At 44.3% G+C, this 23230-nt stretch overlaps 1 protein-coding gene across 1 annotated transcript in view; it reads left to right on the top strand.

Annotated features, from left to right (window-relative positions):
* The window catches only part of LOC140722387 (collectin-10-like), a 151673-nt gene that overhangs the window by 97061 nt on the left and 31382 nt on the right, over positions 1-23230 (top strand). Inside the window, exons 4-6 of the mRNA XM_073037165.1 lie at positions 2817-2888; positions 15519-15572; positions 22407-22502. Coding sequence (XP_072893266.1) covers positions 2817-2888; positions 15519-15572; positions 22407-22502 — 222 coding nt within the window. The remainder of the gene's footprint in view (positions 1-2816; positions 2889-15518; positions 15573-22406; positions 22503-23230) is intronic.

Genomic DNA, 23230 nt, shown 5'->3' with positions numbered 1-23230 from the left:
TTCGGAAAACTTCTTGTGCTTGAACAAAGGTCTTCATTCTCCTGGAGCAGGTTCTCGTTTCTTGAACGGCTGTTCTCTTCAATACCACGAATACTCAGGCCAAGGAATCTTCCACTCAGCGTAGAGTTAAAAGGCACCACATGGATTCCCAGGGGGCCACTGCCTCCCGAAAATTCTACTTTCTTTGTCAAATCACTTAGAGTGCTTTCTGAATGCTTGTCTGCTGGTCCTGGAGGCTCTGTTCTTACATCGTCTGCAGGTGCCCCGTTTGCTGCTGTTACGAATGGCTTCACATGCAGGTTCCTGTTAGCGGGATCATCAGGCTGAGATGCAGCTTGCTGTAACTGGGCAGGTGGTACAAGAGCTGGGTCACTGCTTCGCCATACTAGAAGTGGCGTGCTGGCTTTCAGTGCCGAGGGGGTAACTTCAATTGCTCCTGTAATAGGCTGAAGAGCTGCAAGCTGCACTGCGAGCTCGCTCTCAAATGTGTCTGGACTATGTCTGTCACTCACATTGCCATCGGCGACTTCATCTGCACGCTGCACCTCATGCTCTTCCGTCATGTGTGCATATTTAAATTCATGCCAGTTGAGCCAGATTTTGTGAAGCTGAATGCGGCCCAGAAGACTGGGCCCACTGCCCTTAGCTATCACCAGCCTGGCTTCAGCCTTCTGGCCCTCAGCCGTAATATCCACATATAACACCCCTAAATGAGGTATGGGCTGCCCCGTATAGGTCCTGAGTTGGAGCTTAGATGGTCTGGCAGGCAGGTTGGATCCCCATGTCCTCCTGTAGGTCTCTTCACTAATGACTGATGCAGTAGCCCCTGAATCAATCTCGAACTTAAATGTTCTTTCCCCAGACAGTGACTGTGGCATAATATGGTTCAGGTGGTCCCTCATCCGTTTCCACCCCAAACATGTTGTAGGCACACACTGCCTCTTCGTCTGCTTCTGCTAGGTGGTGTGTGGCTGCCTGAGTCTGTGAGCTTTCCCCTGCCCAGGCTTAACCTTACCCTTTATGCTCCTGCACTTTTTAACGAAACGTCCCTTCTTGCTACAAGCATGGCAGACAGTATCTTTGAATTTACAAACATTTGTACAGTGCGTTCCTCCACACCGAAAACATCGCACCCGCTGTTCCTGTCTACCAGTCTCCCTCCTGACTTGGAGCACTGCCGTCAACTGCGACCCCTCATATCCTTTCTGTATATCCTTGGCATTATTAGCAGCCAACTCCATGCCTTGGGCAATCTCTAGGGTTGTCTTGAAAGTCAACGGTGGGGTTTCCCCCAACAAGCGGCGTTGTACGGCGTCATTATTAATGCCGCATACTAATCTATCACGGAGCATGTCATCCAACACCGCTCTGAAATCGCAATGCTCCGACAGCTGCCGAAGCTCGGCCACAAAATCGCCCACAGACTGAGCTGGCTTCCGGACATGGCAGTGAAACTTGAACCGTTGAACTATCACCAAAGGCTTCGGATTGTGGTGGTTCCCCACGAGCTTGACCAGTTCGTCATATGGAATTTCTCCCGGTTTCCGCGGCGTAGCTAAGTTCAGTATCAGCTTGTACGTCCTTGCCCCACACACACTCAGGAGAATAGAGCGCTTCTTAGCCTCCTCAGTAACTCCATTAGCACAGAAAAAGTGGCCCAACCTTTCCTCATACTCCGGCCACTCCTCGATTTGCTCGTCGAACACACCGACCGTTCCGAACGCGAAGCTCCTCGCCCGCTCACAGCTCCTGATCGAAAACGGGGCCGACCCGTCCACAAAACCAGCTTACCTCGTCACCAAAAATATGTGGTAACTTCTACTTTACAAACAGACCACTCGACAACTTGATGGCCAAAAGAGCATATTTAACTGGGACGGGAAATGATATTTACAGTACAGAGGCTTCCAGGTACCTCATGGGGCATGGTGGAGGAACTATCTACAATGCATACTGGGAGTAAAAAGAGCGGAAGTAAAGACCCCGCCAACTTACTTTTAACATAACCATATAACAATTACAGCACGGAAACAGGCCCTCTCTGCCCTTCTAGTCCGTGGCAGATGCTTACTCTCACCTAGTCCCACCGACCTGCACTCAGCCCATAACCCTCCATTCCTTTCCTGTCCATATACCTATCCAATTTTACTTTAAATGTTAATATCGAACCTGCCTCTACCACTTCTACTGGAAGCTCGTTCCACTTTTAATTATACTCACATTGCAACATAACCCTAGCCTAATCACGGGACAATTTACAATGTCTAATTAACGGTACGCTTTTGGACTGTGGGAGGAAACTGGAGGACCTGGAGGAAACACACGCACTCCATGGGGAGGACGCACAAATTCCTTGCAGAGGATGCTGGGATTGGACTCTGAACTCGGGCACCCCGAGCCATAATAGCATTGCGCAAACTGACATGGTTACCATGGCGCTCCACTTCAGCCCCACGGTCCTTATCGACTGTCTTCCAGTACAGAGGTAGGTGGGATGCTCAGGAGATTTCGTGTTCGGCTTGCTCCTGGGCCTAACCAAACTAGCATTCACATGTCCAGCTAGCAGGCATTTGAGGGCTCTGCCCAAGCCCTCTGCCTGGGTATCCTTGGCGAAGGCAGATGTGGTCCTTATGGGCGCAGTAGGAAAGTTCCACGAAGGGAGAGTCCCAAAGGAACTTGAGTGTTTTGTTTGTACCAGTGATCGTATTTTAAATTGTAAATAGTTTTGTGAACCTTTGATTTTGTCAGTGAATAAATATTTCTGTGTTTGTAAAAAAATAAATAACTTGTTGTTCATTGAATGTTTCAATTTTAAGGACTGATTGGTGAGCCAGGACAGAAAGGAGAAATTGGACAAAGAGGTAAAATTGGTCCAGTTGGTGCAAAGGGTAAGCCCAAACAACTGACTGCGGTTTGAGAACTTCCGAGCAACGAACCATCAACTGGAGGTACTCAGCAGGTCGAGCAGTATCATGTGGGAGGAAAGGAACTGTTGATGTTTTTACTGAAACCAGGTATCAGGGCAAAACCTATAGAAGGTTCAGAATCTTCAACCCGAAACATTGACAATTCCTTTCCTTCCACAGATGCTGCCTGATTGGCTGAGTTTTTCCAGTAGATTATTTGTTCCTGCATTCCTGCATCTGCAGGTTCTTGTGACTCATGGAAGTGTCAAAGATGGGTAAAACCATTTCCTTTCTCATCCTCATCATTATCTGCCATGCCATATGACGTATTCTTTGATCATGATTGCTCTTCGCAAATTTTTCTACAGAAGTGGTTTACCATTGCTTTCCTCTGGTCAGTGTCTTGACAAGGTGGGTGACCCCAGCCATTATCAATATTCTTCAGAGATTGTCTGCCTAGCATCAACGTTTGCATAACCAGGACAGGTGATATGCCCCAGCTGCTCATACAACCACCCACCACCTGCTCCCATGGCTTCGCATGACTCTGGGGGGCTAAGTAGGTGCCCTGCAGGCTGGTGCAGGAAAGGAGTGTCTTACACCTCCTTTGGCAGAGACATATCTCCACCCCACCGCCCTTTCCTTACTAAAGTTAAAAATAAATAAGAAAAACTATTAAGTTCAGACAGTGTTGGTATAATATACATCCGAGACTGCTGTAACTCATCCAAAGCAAATGACTCATTAACATTATTCCAGAAACTTTAGTGCTATTATTTGCTTCTTGGAACAATATTATTGAACATCAATCAAAGACAGACTTTTCCAACTAAGACATCCCCTTTCTCTCCTGATTGCTGGATAGTTTGTTATTGAACGGCATGTGGAAAAGGGTGCATAAATGCATTTCAGGGTTTTCAGTGATACAATGGTATTGGTTCCTCTTATAATTTCATCAAAGGATGGGACTGAAGCCAAGGTCTCAACCTGAAACATTGACCTTTTTATTCCCCTTCGTAGATGCTGTCTACCTGCTGAGTTCCTCCAGCATTTTGTCTGTGTGTTCCTCTGGATTTCCAGCACCTACAGAATTTCTTGTGTTTCTGAACAAGTCAGATAGCTCCTCTGTGGCAATTATGTCTCGTTGGTGTAAAATGCCGTCTCATTTTCAAGTCCCATGGATATTGTTAAAGCTGTGCAACTTTCAAGTAATTTTGCCATTTTGGAAGCCCATATATATTGGAACAGAATTAGACCATTTGGCCCATTGAGATTGCTCCACCATTTATGGCTAATTTATTATTCCTCTCAACCCCATTCACCTGCTTTCTTCTCATAACTTTTGACACCCTCATCAATTAAGAACGTATCAAACTCCACTTTAAATGTACCCAATGACTTGGCCTCCACAGATTCACCACCCTCTGGCTAAAGAAATTTGCCCACATTTCTGTTCTAAATATATGTCCTTCTATTCTGATTCTGTGTCTTTTGATCCTACAGTCTCTCACTATTGGAAATGTCCTCGCCACATCCACTCAATCTAGGTCTTTCAATATTCAAAAGGTTTCAATGAGAACACCCCTCATTATAGACAATAGGTGCAGAAGTAGACCATTCGGCCCTTCCAGCCTGCACCTCCATTCTGAGATCATGGCTGATCATGTACTGTCAATACCAGGTTACTGCCTTGTCCCCATATCCCTTGATTGCCTTATCTATAAGATACCTATCTAGCTCCTTCTTGAAAGCATTCAGAGAATTGGCCTCCACTGCCTTCTGAACCAGTGCATTTCACACCCCCACAACTCTCTGGGAGAAGAAGTTTTTCCTTAACTCTGTCCTAAATTACCTACCCCTTATTCTTAAACCATGCCCTCTGGTACTGGACTCTCCCAGCATCTGGAACATATTTCCTGCCTCTATCTTGTCCAATCCCTTAATAATCTTATATGTTGCAATCAGATCCCCTCTCAATCTCCTTAATTCCAGCGTGTACAAGCCCAGTCTCTCTAACCTCTCTGCGTAAGACAGTCCAGACATCCCAGAAATTAACCTTGTGAATCTACGCTGCACTTCCTCTACAGCCAGGATGTCCTTCCTTAACCCTGGAGACCAAAACTGTACACAGTACTCCAGGTGTGGTCTCACCAGGGCCCTGTACAAATGCAAAAGGATTTCCTTGCTCTTGTACTCAATTCCCTTTGTAATAAAGGCCAATATTCCATTCGCCTTCTTCACTGCCTGCTGCACTTGCTCATTCACCTTCAGTGACTGATGAACAAGGACTCCTACATCTCTTTGTATTTCTCCCTTACCTAACTTTACACCATTCAGATAATAATCTGCCTTCCTGTTCTTACTCCCAAAGTGGATAACCTCACACTTATTCACATTAAACGTCATCTGCCAAGTATCTGCCCACTCACCCGGCCTATCCAAGTCACCCTGAATTCTCCTAACATCCTCATCACATGTCACACTGCCACCCAGCTTAGTATCATCAGCAAACTTGCTGATGTTATTCTCAATGCCTTCATCTAAATCGTTGATGTAAATCATAAACAGCTGTGGTCCTAATACTGAGCCCTGTGGCACCCCACTAGTCACCACCTGCCATTCCGAGAAACACCCATTCACCGTTACCCTTTGCTTTCTATCTGCCAACCAGTTTTCTATCCATGTCAATATCTTCCCCCCAATGCCATGAGCTCTGATTTTACCCACCAATCTCCTATGTGGGACCTTATCAAATGCCTTCTGAAAATCGAGGTACACTACATCCACTGGATCTCCCTTGTCTAACTTCCTGGTTACATCCTCGAAAAACTCCAATAGATGATTTGCCCTTGGGAAATCCATGCTGGCTCGGCCCAATCCAATCACTGCTATCTAGATATGCCACTATTTCATCTTTAATAATGGACTCTAGCATTTTCCCCACTACTGATGTTAGGCTGACAGGATGATAGTTCTCTGTTTTCTCCCTCCCTCCTTTCTTAAAAAGTGGGATAACATTAGCCATTCTCCAATCCTCAGGAACTGATCCTGAATCTAAGGAACATTGGAAAATGATTACCAATGCATCTGCAATTTCCAGAGCCACCTCCTTTAGTACCCTAGGATGCAGACCATCTGGACCTGGGGATTTGTTAGCCTTCAGTCCCATCAGTCTACTCATCACCGTTTCCTTCCTAACGTCAATCTGTTTCATTTCCTCTGTTACCCTATGTCCTTGGCCCATCCATACATCTGGGAGATTGCTTGTGTCTTCTCTAGTGAAGACAGATCTAAAGTATTCATTAAATTCTTCTGCCATTTCTCTGTTTCCCATAACAATTTCATCCAATTCATTCTTCAAGGGCCCAACATTGTTCTTAACTATCTTCTTTCTCTTCACATACCTAAAAAAGCTTTTTATATTCCTGGCTAGCTTGCGTTCGTAACTCATTTTTTCTCCCCGCATTGCCTTTTTAGTTAAGTTCTGTTGTTCCTTAAAAATTTCCCAATCATCTGTCTTCCCACTCACCTTAGCTCTGTCATATTTCTTTTTTTTAATGCTATGCAATCTCTGACTTCCTTTGTCAACCACTGTAGCCCCTTTCCCCCCTTTGAATCCTTCCTTCTCTGGGGGATGAACTGATTTTGCACCTTGTGCATTATTCCCAAGAATACCTGCCATTGCTGTTCCACTGTCTTTTCTGCTAGGATATCAGTCCAGTTAACTTTAGTCAGCTCCTCCCTCATGGCTCCATAGTCTCCTTTGTTCAAATGCAACACTGACACCTCCAATCTGCCCTTATCCTTCTCAAATTGCAGATAAAAACTTAACATATTATGGTCACTACCTCCTAATAGCTCCTTTACTTCAAGATCGCTTATCAAATCCTGTTCATTACACAACACTAAATCCAGAATCGCCTTGTCTCTGGTCGGCTCTCGTACAAGCTGTTCCAAGAATGCATCCCGTAGGCACTCTACAAACTTCCTATCCTGGGGTCCAGCACCAACCTGATTCTCCCAGTTCACCTGCATGTTGAAATCCCCCATAACTACTGCGACATTACCTTTGCCACATGCCAATGTTAACTCCCTATTCAACTTGCACCCAATATCCATGCTACTGTTTGGGGGCCTGTAGACAACACCCGTTAGGGTCTTTTTGCCCTTACTGTTCCTCAGTAAGGAACTTCTGAATTCTTCTAAACTCCATTGAAAACAGGCTCTGAGCTATCAAACACTCCTGATACACTAATCCTTTCATTTCCGGAATCATTCTCATGAACCTCTTCTGGATCCTCTCCAATGTCAGCACATCCTTTCTTAGATAAGGAGCACAAAACTGCTCACATTATGCCAAGTGCAGTTTTTCCAATGCCTTATAAAGTTTCAGCATTACATTCTTGTTTTTATATTCTATTCCTCTCGAAATGAATGGCAACATTGCATTTGCCTTCCTCAGCACTTGACTCACCCTGCAATTTAACCCTTAGGGAACCCAGCACAAGGACTTCCAATCTGTTTGCGTATCAGTTTCTGATTTGCTCCTGTTTAGAAAACAGTGTACACCTTTATTCCATCTGTATTTATTCTTCAGTGCAAATTCAGAATACTTTTCCACATGTTAGTTACCTTACACACACTCAATAGTATTCCAGCATCTGGCTAAAAGTATTGTCTGATGCAAACCATCCTTTGAGTTTCTGGTGAACTTACCAAAGCATTAGAGTTCAGAGATCTTCACATAGCTCATCTCACTTGTCCTTATGTATCTGATAGTGGACAAATTCTGTCCTGTAGCAGGCAAGGCACAATCTTGCGAACGCAGGGCCACAGGCAATAGACAATAGACAATAGGTGCAGGAGTAGGCCATTCGGCCCTTCGAGCCAGCACAGCCATTCAATGTGATCAATGTGATCATGGCTGATCATCCACAATCAGTACCCCATTCCTGCCCTCTCCCCATATCCCTTGACTCTGCTATCTTTAAGAGCTCTATCTAACTCTTTCTTGAAAGCATCCAGAGAATTGGCCTCAACTGCCTTCTGAGGCAGAGTATTCCATAGATCCACAACTCTGAGTGAAAAAGTTTTTCTTGAACTCCATTCTAAATGGCCCACCCCTTATTCTTAAACTTTGGCCTCTTGTTCTGGACTCCCCCAACATCAGGAACATGTTTCCTGCCTCTAGCATGTCCAATCCCTTAATAATCTTATATGTTTCAATCAGATCCTCTCTCATCCTTTTAAATTCCAGTGTATACAAGCCCAGTCGCTCCAATCTTTCAACATGTGACATTCACGCCATCCGGGGAATCAACCTCGTGAACCTACGCTGCACTCCCTCAATAGCAAGATGATGAACTGCAGAGCGGCACTGTAAATGGGCAAGAGGACCAAACCTCTCCACCACAGAGCATGCCTACACAAATCATTGTTGTGGAAAAGCAGCATCCATCACCAGCCATCCCCTCCACTCAGGTTGTGCTCTCTTCTCACTGATGCCATCAGGAAGAAGGTACAGGAGATTCAGGACTCACATCTCTCAATTCAAGAACAGCTATTACCCTGCAGATGTCAGGCTCTTGAACCAGAGGTTCTTCACTCTATTTCACATGCCCCGTCAATGAAATGCTCCCCCAACCTATGGACTCACCTTCAAGAACTCTTCATTGCATGTTCTCAATATTTATTGCTTATTTATTGTTATTATTTCTTTAATTTTGTATTTGCACAGATTGGTGTCCATTGCACACTGGTTGAACGCCTAAGTTGGAGTGGTCTTTCATTGATTCTAGGACAGTTATTATTTTATTATGACTTTATTGAGGAAACCCACAAGAAAATGAATATGGTGACATATTTGTACTTCAATAATAAACTTACTTTGTACTTTGAAAAGACCTGAAGAAGAAGAGGTCTACATATAACCATATAACAATTACAGCATGGAAACAGGCCATCTCGGCCCTTCTAGTCCATGCCGAACTCTTACTCTCACCTAGTCCCACTGACCCGCACTCAGCCCATAACCCTCCATTCGTTTCCTGTTCATATACCTATCCAATTTTACTTTAAATGACAATACTGAACCTGCCTCTACCACTTCTACTGGAAGCTCGTTCCACACAGCTACCACTCTCTGAGTAAAGAAATTCCCCCTCCTGTTACCCCTAAACTTTTGCCCCCTAACTCTCAATTCATGTCCTCTTGTTTGAATCTCCCCTACCCTCAATGGAAAAAGCCTATCCACGTCAACTCTATCTATCTATCTCATAATTTTAAATACCTCTATCAAGTCCCCTCTCAGCCTTCTACACTCCAAAGAATGAAGACCTAACTTGTTCAACCTTTCTCTGTAACTTAGGTGCTACAGGACCCAACTAGAAGAGAACAGAACTATTTTAACTTGGGGTATTAAAGACACAGTGGTAATCACTTTGCCTTAAGAACCCTACTACAGCCACGAGACCAATCTCACACTCCAGTTACTAATACTAATATAGATTAATGGAGTCTGGCAGTAGCACACCTCCTGTGAGACTGTGCACCCTTTACTGCGCTGTGCTGCTCCTGAGATCCTCCATTTTATTTTATTTCGCGATAGAGCGTGGAATAGGCCCTTCTGGCCCCTTCGAGCCACACTGCCAAGCAACTCCTGACAGCCCTGGTTTAACCCTAATCCTATCATGGGACAATTTACAATGACCAATGAACCTACCTGGTATATCTTTGTACTGTGGGAATAAACTAGAGTGCCCAGTGTAAACAGAGTGCATTGGACTTTGCACTACCATGGTGCCCAACGGTCTAGTCTCTCTTAACACTACTCTATTATGCAAGAATTCTCAGTCCAGGAGGAGAGATCATTATAGCCACTTCCTCCAATTTTTTCCAAACAGCATTAATTTCGAGAGGCCTAGAATATAAAAGCAAGGATGTAATGTTGAGACTTTATAAAGCACTGGTGAGGCCTCACCTGGAGTATTGCGAGCAGTTTGGGCCCCCCTTAAGATATGATGCGCTGACATTGGAGAGGGTTCAAAGGAGGCTCACGAAAATGATTCCTGGATTGAAGTACTTGTCATATGAGGAGCTTTTGATGGCCCTGGGCCTCTACTCAATAGAATTCAGAAGAAGAACGAGGGGGATTTCACTGAAACCTATCAAATGTCAAAAGGCCTCGATAGAGTGCATGTGAAGAGATATTTCTTAAGGAGGGCGAGTCTAAGGCCAGAGGACACAGCCTCAGAATAGAGAGGCAATCTTCTAGAATGGATTTGAGGAGGAATTTCTTTAGCCAGGGGTTTGTGAATCTGTGGAATTAGTTGCCACAGGTGGTTGTGAAGGCGCAGTCATTGGGTGTGTTTACACAAGCAGGCCAAAATCTGCAGATGCTGGAAATCCAAGCAACACACACAAAACGCTAGAGGAATTCAACAGGCCAGGCAGCATCTATGGAAAAGAGTAAACAGGTGAGGTTTTGGGCTGAAACCCTTCATCAGTACTGGAAAAAGAGATAAGAAGGGTGAGCAAGAAGGTGGGGGGAGGGGAGGAAGAAGTATTAGGTGATAGGAGAAACTGGGAAGCGGAGGGGATGAGTGAATTAAGGAGCTGGAAAGTTGATTTGTGAAAGAGATACAGGGCTGGGGAAGGGGCAGTCTGATAGGAGAGGACAGAAAGCCATGGAAGAAAGGAAAGAAGTAACACCAGAGGGAGGTGACAAGTAGGAAAGGAGATAAGGTGAGAGAGGGAAATGAGCATGGGGAGGAGCCATTACCAGAAGCTCGAGAAATAGATGTTCATGCCATCAGGTTGGAAGCTACCCAGACGGAATATAACGTGTTGCTCTTCCATCCTGAGTGTGGCCTCATTGTGGCAGAATGGGAATGGGAAGTGAAATGGACGGCCAACAGGGAATCCCACTTTCCTGGTGAACGGAGCATAGGTGCTCGGTGAAGCACTTCCGTGAGCACCAGATATAGTAGATGACCCCTAAAGACTCACAGCTGAAGTGTTTCTTCTTCTTGGAAGACTGTTTGTGGCCCTGAAAGGTTGTGAGGGAGGAGGTGTATAGGCAGGTGTAGCATTTGTTCTGCTTGCAAGGATATATTTAAGGCCGGGGTTGATAGATTCTTGATTGGTCAGGGCATGATGAGATACAGGGAGAAGGCAGGAGATTGGGTTGAAAGGAAAAATGGATCAGCCATGATGAAATAGTGGAGAAGACGATGGGCTGAATGGCCTATTTCTGTTACTACTGTTTATCTTAAGGTCTTATGTCCCAGTGTATATGTATTCCATTGTGCCAGATATCTCATTGACCAGGGTCATTGAATAGATTATTCTGTCTCCCCGGGGCATCTCTCTCTTCCACTGTATCCTCTGTATTGCCATTGTCTTCCTGCCTTTGTTTTACAAAAATGTGCTTCTTATAAATTCAAACCATGACAATACGATTATACAATAACATTACAAAAAAAAACTAATTTTGACTAACACTGATTCGATTAACACAATTCCATCCTCATCAATGATAGTATTTATCCCCTGCTGTGCCCAGCAACCTTAAAACAGCTCCACAGCTACCCAGGCAAAGACATACCTCTTGAACATGACCAGACAGTGAGCCCAGGCAGAACCCTCCACTACCCATCATCAGGACCCACGGATGGCTATTTTAGCCAGCCACAGTAACAGCTTTATGGGGATATCCTACTCCCTCCTGCCCCACTCCATAATGTCTTCCTGTCAGGAGAGTGCCTGACTCTTTACCCTGAATATTGTGCAGCAACATGCAGTGGACGATGTACAAAGCTGTGTGAAATGGTATTTATTTTGTTTATTTTATGATACTGTGGGGAGTAGGCCCTTCTGCCCCTTTGAGCCACTCCTGACAAACCCACAATTTGCAATGATCAACTCATCTACCCAGTATGTCTTTGAACTGTGGGAAGTTTTGCGTATTTCATATTTTAGTAATATTTGAGTAATTTTGTACATACAGCACATTGATTAAGCATTCTTATTTGTTTAAATAACCCATTACGGGTTATATGTATAAATACGTGAATGGCATATGTCATCGTGCCACTGTGTGATGCGGACTCGCCTCAATTAAAGTGAACACGAAGATTGACTCATATTTTGGATTCCCTGTCATCCTATGAATTAGTTTAAAGTTTTGAAGTTACAAAATATACATAAGGAAACTGGAGGGCCCACAGAAAACCCACGCAATCCACAGGGAGGAAATACAGAGAGTTCTTACAGAAATGAAATCTGAAATCCAAAATTCCCTGAGCTGTAATGAAATCTGGTATCTTTTAAGTTCCATATTAGTGTTTATTTTCAAATATAAACTACCACATCACTGTTTCCTGTATTCTTGCCCAATTTAGGGCTAGTGCCAACAGCAACTATATTTTATGGCAATAAAAATTTGGCACGGTATGGTACAAGAACAACTGGGACACAGGAGACCACAGATGCTGGAATCTGGAGCAATGATCCATGTATAGAACGGACTCAACAGGTCCGGCAGAAGCAGCATGAGCTGGCACGATAGCAGCCAGAGCAATCGCGTTATTGTGTCAGAAATCGCTGATCCGGGGTCACTTCCTACTGTTGTGGGTAACGGGGTTGTACCTTCTCCCTGTGACTGCATGGGCTTCTTCTGGGTGTTCCAGTTTCCTCCCACAGTCCAAAGATGTACAGGTCAGGGTTAGTAAATTGGGGGCATGCTGTACTGGCGCTGAAAGCATGGCGACATTTGCGGGCTGCCCCCAGCACATCCTCACTGATCTGATTTGACACAAATGTTGCATTTCACTGTCCATTTCAATATACATGTGACAAATAAAGCTAATAGATTCTACCCGGTGCTCCCAATGTGGCTTCCTTTGTAAACAGGGAGACCACTTCATCGAGCACCTCCGCTACATCCGCCACAAGTGAAACTACCCAACAGCCAAACATTTTAATTGTAATTCCCATTCTTGTTCCAACATGTCAACCCAATGGCCTCTTTTTATGCCAAGATGAGGCCACACTCAGGGTGGAGGAACACCACCTTATGCTCCTTTCAACCATAAGATACAGGAGCAGAATTAGGCCATTTGGCCCTTCAAATCTGCGCCGCCATTTCATCATGGCTGATCAAATTTTCCTCTCAGCCCCAATCTCCCGCCTTCTCCCAGTACCCCTTCATGAACTAATAAATCAAAAATATATCAATCTCTTTCATAAATATACACAAAGTCTTGGCCTCCACATATACCTTGGGCAAGGAATTCCACAGATTCACCACACTCTGGCTAAAGAAATTCACATGCTCTCTATCAAAGCTTTTCACCATTCAATAGGTTTCAATTAGGTCTCCCCTTATTCTTTTGAATTCCAGTGAATACAGGCCCAGAGCCATCAAACTCTCTTCATATGACAGGCCATTTAATCCTGGGATCATTTTTGTGAAACTCGTTTGAACCCTCTCCAGTTTCAGCACATCCTTTCTAAGATAAGGGGCACAAAACTGCTCACAATACTCCAAGCGAGGCCTTCCTAGGGCTTTAGAAAGTCTCAACATTACATCCTAGCCTGTTATAGTCTAATCCTCTTAAAATGAGCGCTAACATTGCATTTGCTTTCCTCACCACAGACCGAGCCCAGGTAATCATGCACAAGGACTCCCAAGCCCTTTGTGCTTCAGTTTTTTGTATGTTCACTCTATTTCATTTCTTCTACAAGTGCAAGACCATACATTGCCTAACACTGTATTCCTATTTCTTTGCACATTCTCCTAATCGGTCTAAATCCTTCTATAGCCCCTCTACTTCCTCAAAACTACCTACCCGTTGACCAATCTGCATATTGTCTGCAACTGGGCAACAAAATCATTATCCAAATTATTGACATACAATGTAAAAATAATTGGTTCCAACACAGATCCCTGTGGAACACCACTAGTCGCTGGCAGCCATCCAGAAAAGGCTTCCTTTACTCCCACTCTTTATCTCCTGTCAAACAGCCACGCCTTATCCATGCTAGAATCTTTTCTGTAATAACACGGGCTTATAGCTTGATAAGCAGCTTCAAGTATTGTACCATGTCAACTGCCTTCTGAAAATCCAAGTACACAACATGAACTGATTCTCCTTTCTCTATCCTACTTGTTATTTCTTCAAAGAATTACAATAGATTCATCAGGCAAGATTTTCCTTTGAAGAAACCATGCTAACTACAGCCTATTTTATCATGTGCCTCCAAGTACCGAGACCCTATCCTCAATAGTCAACTATATCTTCCCAACCACTGAAGTCTGACTAACTCATAAATTTCTATAGATGTATTGTGGAGAGCATTCTGACAGGCTGCATCACTGTCTGGTATGGAAGGGCTACTGCATGGGACCGAAAAAAGCTGCAGAGGGTTGTAAATCCAGTCAGCTCCATCTTGGGTACTAGCCTTTAAAGTACCCAGGACATCTTCAGGGAGCGGTGTCTCAGAAAGGCAGCTTCCATTATTAAGGACCTCTAGCACCCAGGACATGCCCTTTTCTCACTGTTACCATCAGGTAGGAGGTACAGAAGCCTGAAGGCACACACACAGTGATTCAGGAACAGCTTCTTCCCCTCTGCCATCCGATTCCTAAATGGACATGGAACCCTTGGACACTATTTCACTTTTTTTTTTAATATACAGTATTTCTGTTTTTTGCACATTTTTTAATCTATTCAATATACAGGTACTGTAATTTATTTATTTATTTATCTCTTCTATATTGTGTATTGCATTGGACTGCTGCAGCTAAGTTAACAGATTTCACGTCACATGCCACTGATAATAAACCTGACTCTGATTCCGATTCTATAGCTTCCTCTCTCCCTTCTTGAAGAGTGGAGTGACATTTCCAATTTTCCAGTCTTCTGGAACCATTCCAGAATCCTGTGATTCTTGAAAGATCGTTACTAATGCCTTCACAACCTCTTCAGCCTGCTCTTTCAGAACTCTGGGGTGTACACCATCTGGTCCAGGCGACATATCTACCTTCAGACCTTTCATTTTCCCAAGAACCTTCTCTCTGGTTATGGTAACTTCACACACATCATGCCCCCTGACACCATGCTGTTGGTGTCTTCCACAGTGAAGACTGATAACAAATACTTATTCAGTTTATCCACCTTTTCATTGTCTCCCATTACTATCTCTCCAGCGTCATTTTCCTATGGTTTGATATCTATTTTCACCTCTCTTTTGTATTTTCCAATCTGAACCTCCCCTTTTGGTCCCTTTTCCCACCATCTCCCAGCCACTTTTTGCACATCTTTATCTCCTTCCCCCTTCCACTCACTTCATACACAGGTATCCCCTCCCCACCCCTCAACTGGTTCCAGTGTTCATCACCTCTCCGCAGATGCTGTAAATCCAGAGCAACACACACAAAGTTCTGGAGGAACTCGGCAGGTCAGGCAGTATCTATAGAGAGAAAAAAGCTGTCAATGTTTCCTTCCTGTTATAAATTTTACAAAGCTCTCTTTCACAAATATGATGCAATCAGATAATAATCAGTTCTCTGCGAGACAAGATTGTGACTTTCTGTTCATTATTACACAGGCGACAAAGGAAATAGAGGGTACCCAGGACCTCCAGGAAACAAAGGCCAACCAGGTATGGGACCTGATGACTAAAATGTACCGTAATTTCAACAATATTTCTTTATTTTAGAGATCTAGTCCAGAATAGGCCATTCCGACCCTTTGAGCTGTACCTCCCAGCAATCCTCCAATTTAATCCTAGCCTAATCACTGGACAATTTACAATGACCGATTAACCTACCAACCGGTTTGTCTTTGAACTGTGGGAGGAAACCAGAGCGCCAGGAGGAAACCCACATGGTCATGTACAGAGCGTACAAACTCCTTACAGGTAGCGGCGGGAATTGAACCCAGGTTGCCTGTACCATAAAGCGTTGTGCTAACCACTACACTAGCGTGCCACCCATTATCTTTCAGTGTCAAAGAGATGCCACATTCCCTTGGAAAGCTCTAGATGAAAGTCTGCATCACATGGAAAATTCAAAACTGGACATTTCTGACTTTTGAAGTCCAGTTGCTCACGTTCGTTCATTCGTTCAGTATGTACCGTGCCGTAAGACAAATGCATTAATGAACATAACAACTTCCAGTAATTCCCTCCCTCTACCTTCCCCATCCTACCTCTAGTCTGTCTCCTCTTCCAGCTGCCTATCACCTCTCATGATTCTGCCTTCTTCTACTACCCATAGTGCTTTCCCCTTAGATTCCTTCTTCACCTCTCCTGCCTATCACCTCACTGCTTCCCTTCCCCCACCCCTTGATCTTTCCTCCGATTGGTTTTCCAACCTCTCTCCACCTTCTTTATAGGGCCCCTGCCCCCTCCTTCTTTAGTCCTGACGAAGGGTTTCGACCCAAAACAGTGACTGCTTCTTTCAACGGATGCTGCCCGACCTGCTGAGTTCATCCAGCTCTTTTGTACGTCTTGAAATGCATTAATGAGCTTTCCATGACGATGATTATTCTTGGCAAATTTTTCTACAAAAGTGGCTTGCTATTGCCTTCTCCTGGGCAGAGGTTTTAAAAGATGGGTGACCCCAGCCATTACCAATACCCCTCAGAGAATGTCTTCCTGGTGTCAGTGGTCGCATAACAGGACTTGTGATATGCACCAGCTGCTCATACAACCATCCACCACCTGCTCCCATGGCTTCATGTGACCCTGATCAGTGGGGAGGGGTATGTGGGGGGGGATGGGACTAAGCAGCTACTACACTTTGTCCAAGGATGACCTGCAGGCTAGCTGAGAGAAGAGGTGCTTTACACTTCCTTTGATAAAGACCTATCTCCACCCCACCATACTCATGTTAGACACAATAAAAGAAACAAAACTCAGTTCCCTTGCTATGATTCGGCCCTTTTAAGTAAAATGAGTTAACTTACAGCTTATCTGATTGATACCAAAATGATTTTAATTACTTAGATGTGTTTAACTACTTTATTTGTGTTTTGAAATGGTCTGGTTGGTAGATAACAAAGGGAAGGGTAAAACTATCAATAGACCAAATACTGAATTCAGTAGACACTCGGAGCTGAACAACAGTGACGGAGAGTGTGATAGTCAACATGGAGCTGGACAACAGTGATGGAGAGTGTGCTGGTCAACATGGAGCTGGACAACAGTGACGGAGAGTGTGCTGGTCAACATGGAGCTGGACAACAGTGACGGAGAGTGTGCTGGTCAACATGGAGCTGGACAACAGTGACGGAGAGTGTGCTGGTCAACATGGAGCTGGACAACAGTGACGGAGAGTGTGCTGGTCAACATGGAGCTGGACAACAGTGACGGAGAGTGTGCTGGTCAACATGGAGCTGGACAACAGTGACGGAGAGTGTGATAGTCAACATGGAGCTGGACAACAGTGACGGAGAGTGTGATTTCTATTAGTTTCTCTCCCCCTTTTTCAATTCCCCAGTTTGGCTCCCCTGTTACTCCTTCTGTTCTCCACACTCACCCATTAAATCCTTCCCTTTCTCCCATGGTCCACTCTCCTCTCCTATCAGATTCCTTCCTTCTTCAGCCCTTTACCTCTTCCACCTATCACCTTTAGTTTCTCACTTCCTCCCCTCTCCCCACATACCCACCTGGTTTCACCAATCACTGGGAAACTTGTACGCTGTCAGCTCCTCCCACCTACTGTGCCATTCCCTTCTAGACTAGATGAAGGCTCTTGGCCTGAAACATCAACTGTCTATTCCCATCCATAGATAGCTGCCTGACTCACAGAGTTCCTCCAGCGAGTTGTTCACAATGGACTGAGTGAACTTCCATACAGATAGTCTAGTGATGTAATTGACTTAACGGTATTTAAGTATCAATTATGCAACAGAGACAGTTTTACCATGAGAACTTTCAGTTTCATTTTACAACATAAGAACATAAGAAATAGGAGCAGGAGTCGGCCATCTGGCCCATCAAGCCTGCCCCGCCATTCAATAAGATGATGGCTGATCTGTCCGTAAACTCAGCTCCATCTACCTGCCTTTCCCCCATAACCCTTAGTTCCCCTACTATGTAAAAACCTATCTAACTGTATCTTAAATATATTTAGTGAAGAAGCCTCAACTGCTTCCCTGGGCAGAGAATTCCACAGATTCATCACTCTCTGGGAAAAACAGTTTCTCCTCATCTCCGTCCTAAATTTTCTCCCCTGAATCTTGAGGCAATGTCCCCTAGTTCTAGTCTCAACTAACATTGGAAAAAACTTTTCTACTTCTAGCTTATCTATCCCTTTCAAAATTTTGTATGTGTCTATAAGATCCCCTCTCATTCTTCTGAACTCCAGAGAGTATAGTCCCAGGCGACTCATTCTCTCCTCATATGTTAACCTCTTCATCCCTGGAATCAACCTGGTAAACCTCCTCTGCACTGCCTCCAAAGCCAGTATATCCTTCCTCAAATATGGAGACCGGAACTGCACGCAGTACTCCAGGTGCGGCCTCACCAAGTACCCTGTATAGTTTCAGCATGACCTCCCTGCTCTTGAATTCAATCCCTCTAGCAATGAAGGCCAACATTCCGTTTGCCTTCTTAATAACCTGTTGTACCTGCAAGACAACTTTTTGTGATTCATGCACAAGCACTCCCAAGTCCCTCTGCACAACAGCATGCTGCAATCTTTCACCGTTTAAATAATCTGCTCTTCTATTATTCCTTCCAAAGTGGATGATCTCGCATTTACCAACGTTGTATTCCATCTGCTAGACCTTGGCCCACTCACTTAACCTATCTATATCCCTCTGCAGATTCTCCACATCCTCTGTACAATTTGTTTTTCCACTCAGTTTAGCGTCATCAGCAAATTTTGCTACGCTACACTCAGTCCCCTCTTCCAAATCATCAATGTAAATGGTAAACAGCTGCGGACCCAGCACACCCCTGCGGCACCCCACTCACCACTGACTGCCAACCGGAGAAACACCCATTTATACCAACTCTCTGCCTTCTATTGGTTAACCAATCCACTATCCATGCCAATACACTTCCTCCGACTCCATGCATCCATACCTTATTTATAAGTCTCTTGTTTTAACTGGTTTTGACTGGTTTTATTTCAGAAAGAACATTGAGGACTATTATTATGCATGACAACTACTATTTAGTCTTAGGTTGCAATTTAAGCGTCCAGAGGAAGTTCACAAAAATGATCCATTAAATGAAAGGGTTAATGTATGAAGAGCATTTGATGGCTCTGGACCTGTACTCACTGGAGTTTAGAAGAATGATGGGGAATCTCATTGAAACTTATCAAATATTGAAAGGAACACTCCTGATGAAGGATTCCGGCCCGAAACGTCGACTGCGCTTCTTCCGATAGATGCTGCCTGGCCTGCTGTGTTCCACCAGCACTGTGGGTGTGTTGCTTGAACTTCCAGCATCTGCAGATTTCCTCGTGTTTGCGTTTTCAAATATTGAAAGACCTAGGTAGAGTGGATGTGGAGAGGATGTTTCCTACAGTGGCAGAGTCTAGGACCAGAGGGCCCAGTCTCAGAATACAGAGACATTCATTTGAAACAGAGATGAGGAGAAACTTCTTAAGCCAGAGGGTAGTGAATTTGAGGAGTTCATAGCCACAGACAGCTGTTAGTTCTAAGTAATTGAGTATATTTAAAGCAAAGGTTGAAAGATGGCACTATGGAAGTCAGGCGACAGCTTACTGGAAGTTCAAAAGGAAAGAAACACGACTCAACACCAGCTCCATAGCAAAGAAAGCCCAGCAGCGTCTCTACTTTCTGCGAAGGCTGAGGAAAGTCCATCTCCCACCCCCCCCCATCCTCATCACATTCTACAGGGGTTGTATTGAGCGCATCCTGAGCAGCTGCATCACTGCCTGGTTCGGAAATTGCACACCATCTCGGATCGCAAGACCCTGAAGCGGATAGTGAGGTCAGCTGAGAAGATCATCGGGGTCTCTCTTCCCACCATTACGGACATTTATACTACACGCTGCATCCGCAAAGCAAACAGCATTAAGAAAGGACCCCATGCACCCCTCATACAATCTCTTCTCCCTTCTGCCGTCTGGGTAAAGGCACCGAAGCATTCAGGCTCTCATGACCAGACTGTGTAACAGTTTCTTCCCCCAATCTATCAGAATCCTCAATACCCAGAGCCTGGACTGATACCTTACTGCCTTGTTGTTTTGTTTATTATTTATTATAATGCCTGCACTGTTTTGTGCACTTTATGCAGTCCTGGGTACGTCTGTAGTCTAGTGCAGTTTTTTTTCTGTGTTGGTTTTTACGTAGTTCAGTCTAGTTTTTGTACTGTGTCATGTAACACCATAGTCCTGAAAAAAAACGATGTCTCATTTTTACTACGTACTGCACCAGCAGTTATGGTCGAAATGACAATAAAAAGTGACTCGACTTGACTTTAATAACACTTTTTCTGGGGTAAACTGTTGGTGGAATCAATGAAGAGGTGAGCGAAATCTGGGGTTGAGCCGTGCAGATGCAATGTTAAGTCAAAACGTGGCATGTTCGAGGAGAGTGGTCAGGGCGAGTTTGAGGCATGGTGGAGACGGATGCAGAGTTCCAGATGGAGTTGGAGCAAGCAAATCAGAGAGGAGTTTTGGAGCCTGTCTGCCTAAACCAGCGGCGAGGTTGGATCACTGAGCTGATTTGTAAAGGTCTGCAGCGCTGAAGCTGTGAGCCTGCTCCCAGCTCCCAGCTCCATATTGGTGATTTGCCCCACTGTGTGATGAACTCAGGCCGAGGAAATGGGCCGACTCCAGCTGTTCAAGGTCTTTGGACTCAATTTGGTTCTGAATACTGTTGCTTGCTTTTATTTGCATGGTTTGTGTTTTTTTTCTCTCTCTGCACATTGGGTGTTGATCTTTTTTTTTAATTGGGCTCGTTTGAGTTCCTTGCTTTATGGCTGCCTATAAGCAAATGAATCTCAAGGTTGCAAAATTTATATATAGTTTGATAATAAATGTATTTTGAATCCTTTGGACTTTGAACTTTTGAAAGGTTCCTGAATAGTAATGGCGTCAAACGTCATGAAGAGAAGGCAGAGGAATGAGTTTGAGTGGAATAATAAATCAGTCATGAAGGAATGATGGAGAAGGTCTGATGAACTGAATAGCCTAATTGTGTTCCTATGTCTTATGGACCTGGGAAGTGAAATGAAATGTTTGGGCACTGATGCATCAACCATAATTTAAGCCAAAGTTTTAATATCCACGCATAAGATTATGTGTCACAACAACAAGCTTGCTCTCAGTCCCAGTAAGACCAGGAAATTGATTGTTACTGTCAGGAAGAGAAGGTCAGGGGAAAACATAACATTCCTCATCAAGGGAGCAAGGGTGAGCAGTTTCAAATTCCTGGATGTCAACAGCTCTGAAGATCTATCCAGGACCCCAAGTGTTGATGCAATTACAAAGAGGGGATGAAAACACAAAATGCTGGCAGAACTCAGCAGGCCAGACAGCGTTTATGGGAGGAGGCAGTGACAACGTTTTGGGCCGAAACCCTTCATCACCCTCCTGAAACATCGAAATGTCATCACTATCTCCTGCCATCTGGCCTGCTGAGTTCTGCCAGCACTTTGTGTTTTTATTTATTTCCAGCATCTGCAGATTCGCTCATGTACAAAGGGGGACTGTCAGCTGCTATATTTATTCGGGAGCTTGAAGAAATTTGGTACATCACCAAAGACTCCAGCAAATGTCAACAGATGTGCATTGGAGAACACTCTAATGACTTTCATCACCATCTGGTATGCAGGCGGCTCTGCACAGGATCGGGAAAAGCTGCAGAAAGTAGTGAACTCATGGGCACTAGCCTCCCCAGCACCTTCAAAAGCTGATGCCTCAAAAAGATAGCATCCATCATTAAGGACTTCCACCACTCAAGAGAAGCCCTCTATTCATTACTGCAGTTGGAGAGGAGATACAGGAGCCAAAAGACATACACTGAATGTATCAGTAATGGCTTCTTGCCCTGCCGTCAGATTCCTGAATGGGTAATGAGCCAACACTATCTCACTATTTTTGCTCTCTTTTATTTAACTACTTATTTTTTTAAGAGTCATTGTCATAGAAAGGTAGAGCATAGAAATTGGCTATTCGGCCCATCTAGTCTGTGCCAAACCATTTAAATTGCCTTCTCCCCTCGACCTGCACCGGGACCACAGCCCACCGTATCCTGCAATCCATGTACTGATCCAAACTTCTGTTAAACATTAAAAATCGAGCTGGCATGCACCTCATGTGCTGGCAGCTCTTTCCACAGTCTCACAACCCTCTGAGGGAAGAGCCTTCCACTTTATATGTAATACATATTTATTTTTATTGTAACATAGAATTTTTATGTACTACAATGTGCTGTAGCCACGGAGCAACAAATTACATGGCATTTGTCAGTGATTCTAATTCACTCTTGTGTTCTGCTGCATTGACAGGCCACTCCTGTGATTGTGGAAGATACCGGAAAATTGTAGGCCAAATGGATATCAACATAGTTCGACTGAATAACACAATGCGCTTTGTAAAAAATGGTATGTAACATAAGATATCAACTTAACACACATCTTTTCTAAATATCAAATATTGTGAATTCTAGGTAGAGTGGACAGGGAGAGAACGTTTCCAATGGTGGGAGAGTCTAGGACCAAAGGTCACAACCTCAGAATAGAAGGATATCTATTTAGAACAGGGATGACAAGGGAATTCTTTAGCCAGAGGGTGGTGGGTCTGTGGATTTCATTGCTATAGAGGACAGTGGAGCACAAGTTATTAGCTACACGTAAAGCGGAGGTTGACTGCTTCTTGATTAGTAAGGGTATCAAATGTTACAGGGACTTACTTACTACCTCAGGCATTTAGGGCAGCAATGAAGGTCCTCCATCTCAGTCTGTATAGAAGGTTTCTTTACAATAGGTTTTTGACCAGTCAGGGTTGTTAGCCTCGAGGTGAACCCCTGAACCTAGAGGACTGATGCACCACTCTTAGTCTGGTCTCTACTCGTTGACCTTTTTAACATGGGCAACCCTACCAGTATCCAAAGCATAATGTCCTGACTCCAACCAACCTAGCTCTCCAGGTCACTGAGCCACACAAGTTTCCAAATCCTACAACGAGGTTGTAATCTTCTTGGAGGAAATGTTTGGGGGAGAAGGCAGGAAAATGAGTTTAAGAGGGATAATAAATTATCTATGATGGAATGGTGGAACAGACTCAATGAGCCAAATGGCCTAATACTGCTCCTATGTCTTATGGTCTAATA

The sequence above is a fragment of the Hemitrygon akajei genome, chromosome 1 (assembly GCF_048418815.1).
Source record: "Hemitrygon akajei chromosome 1, sHemAka1.3, whole genome shotgun sequence".
NCBI lineage: Eukaryota > Metazoa > Chordata > Chondrichthyes > Myliobatiformes > Dasyatidae > Hemitrygon > Hemitrygon akajei.
Note: the sequence above shows the minus strand (reverse complement) of the source record. Positions and strands in the feature narration are given on the sequence as shown.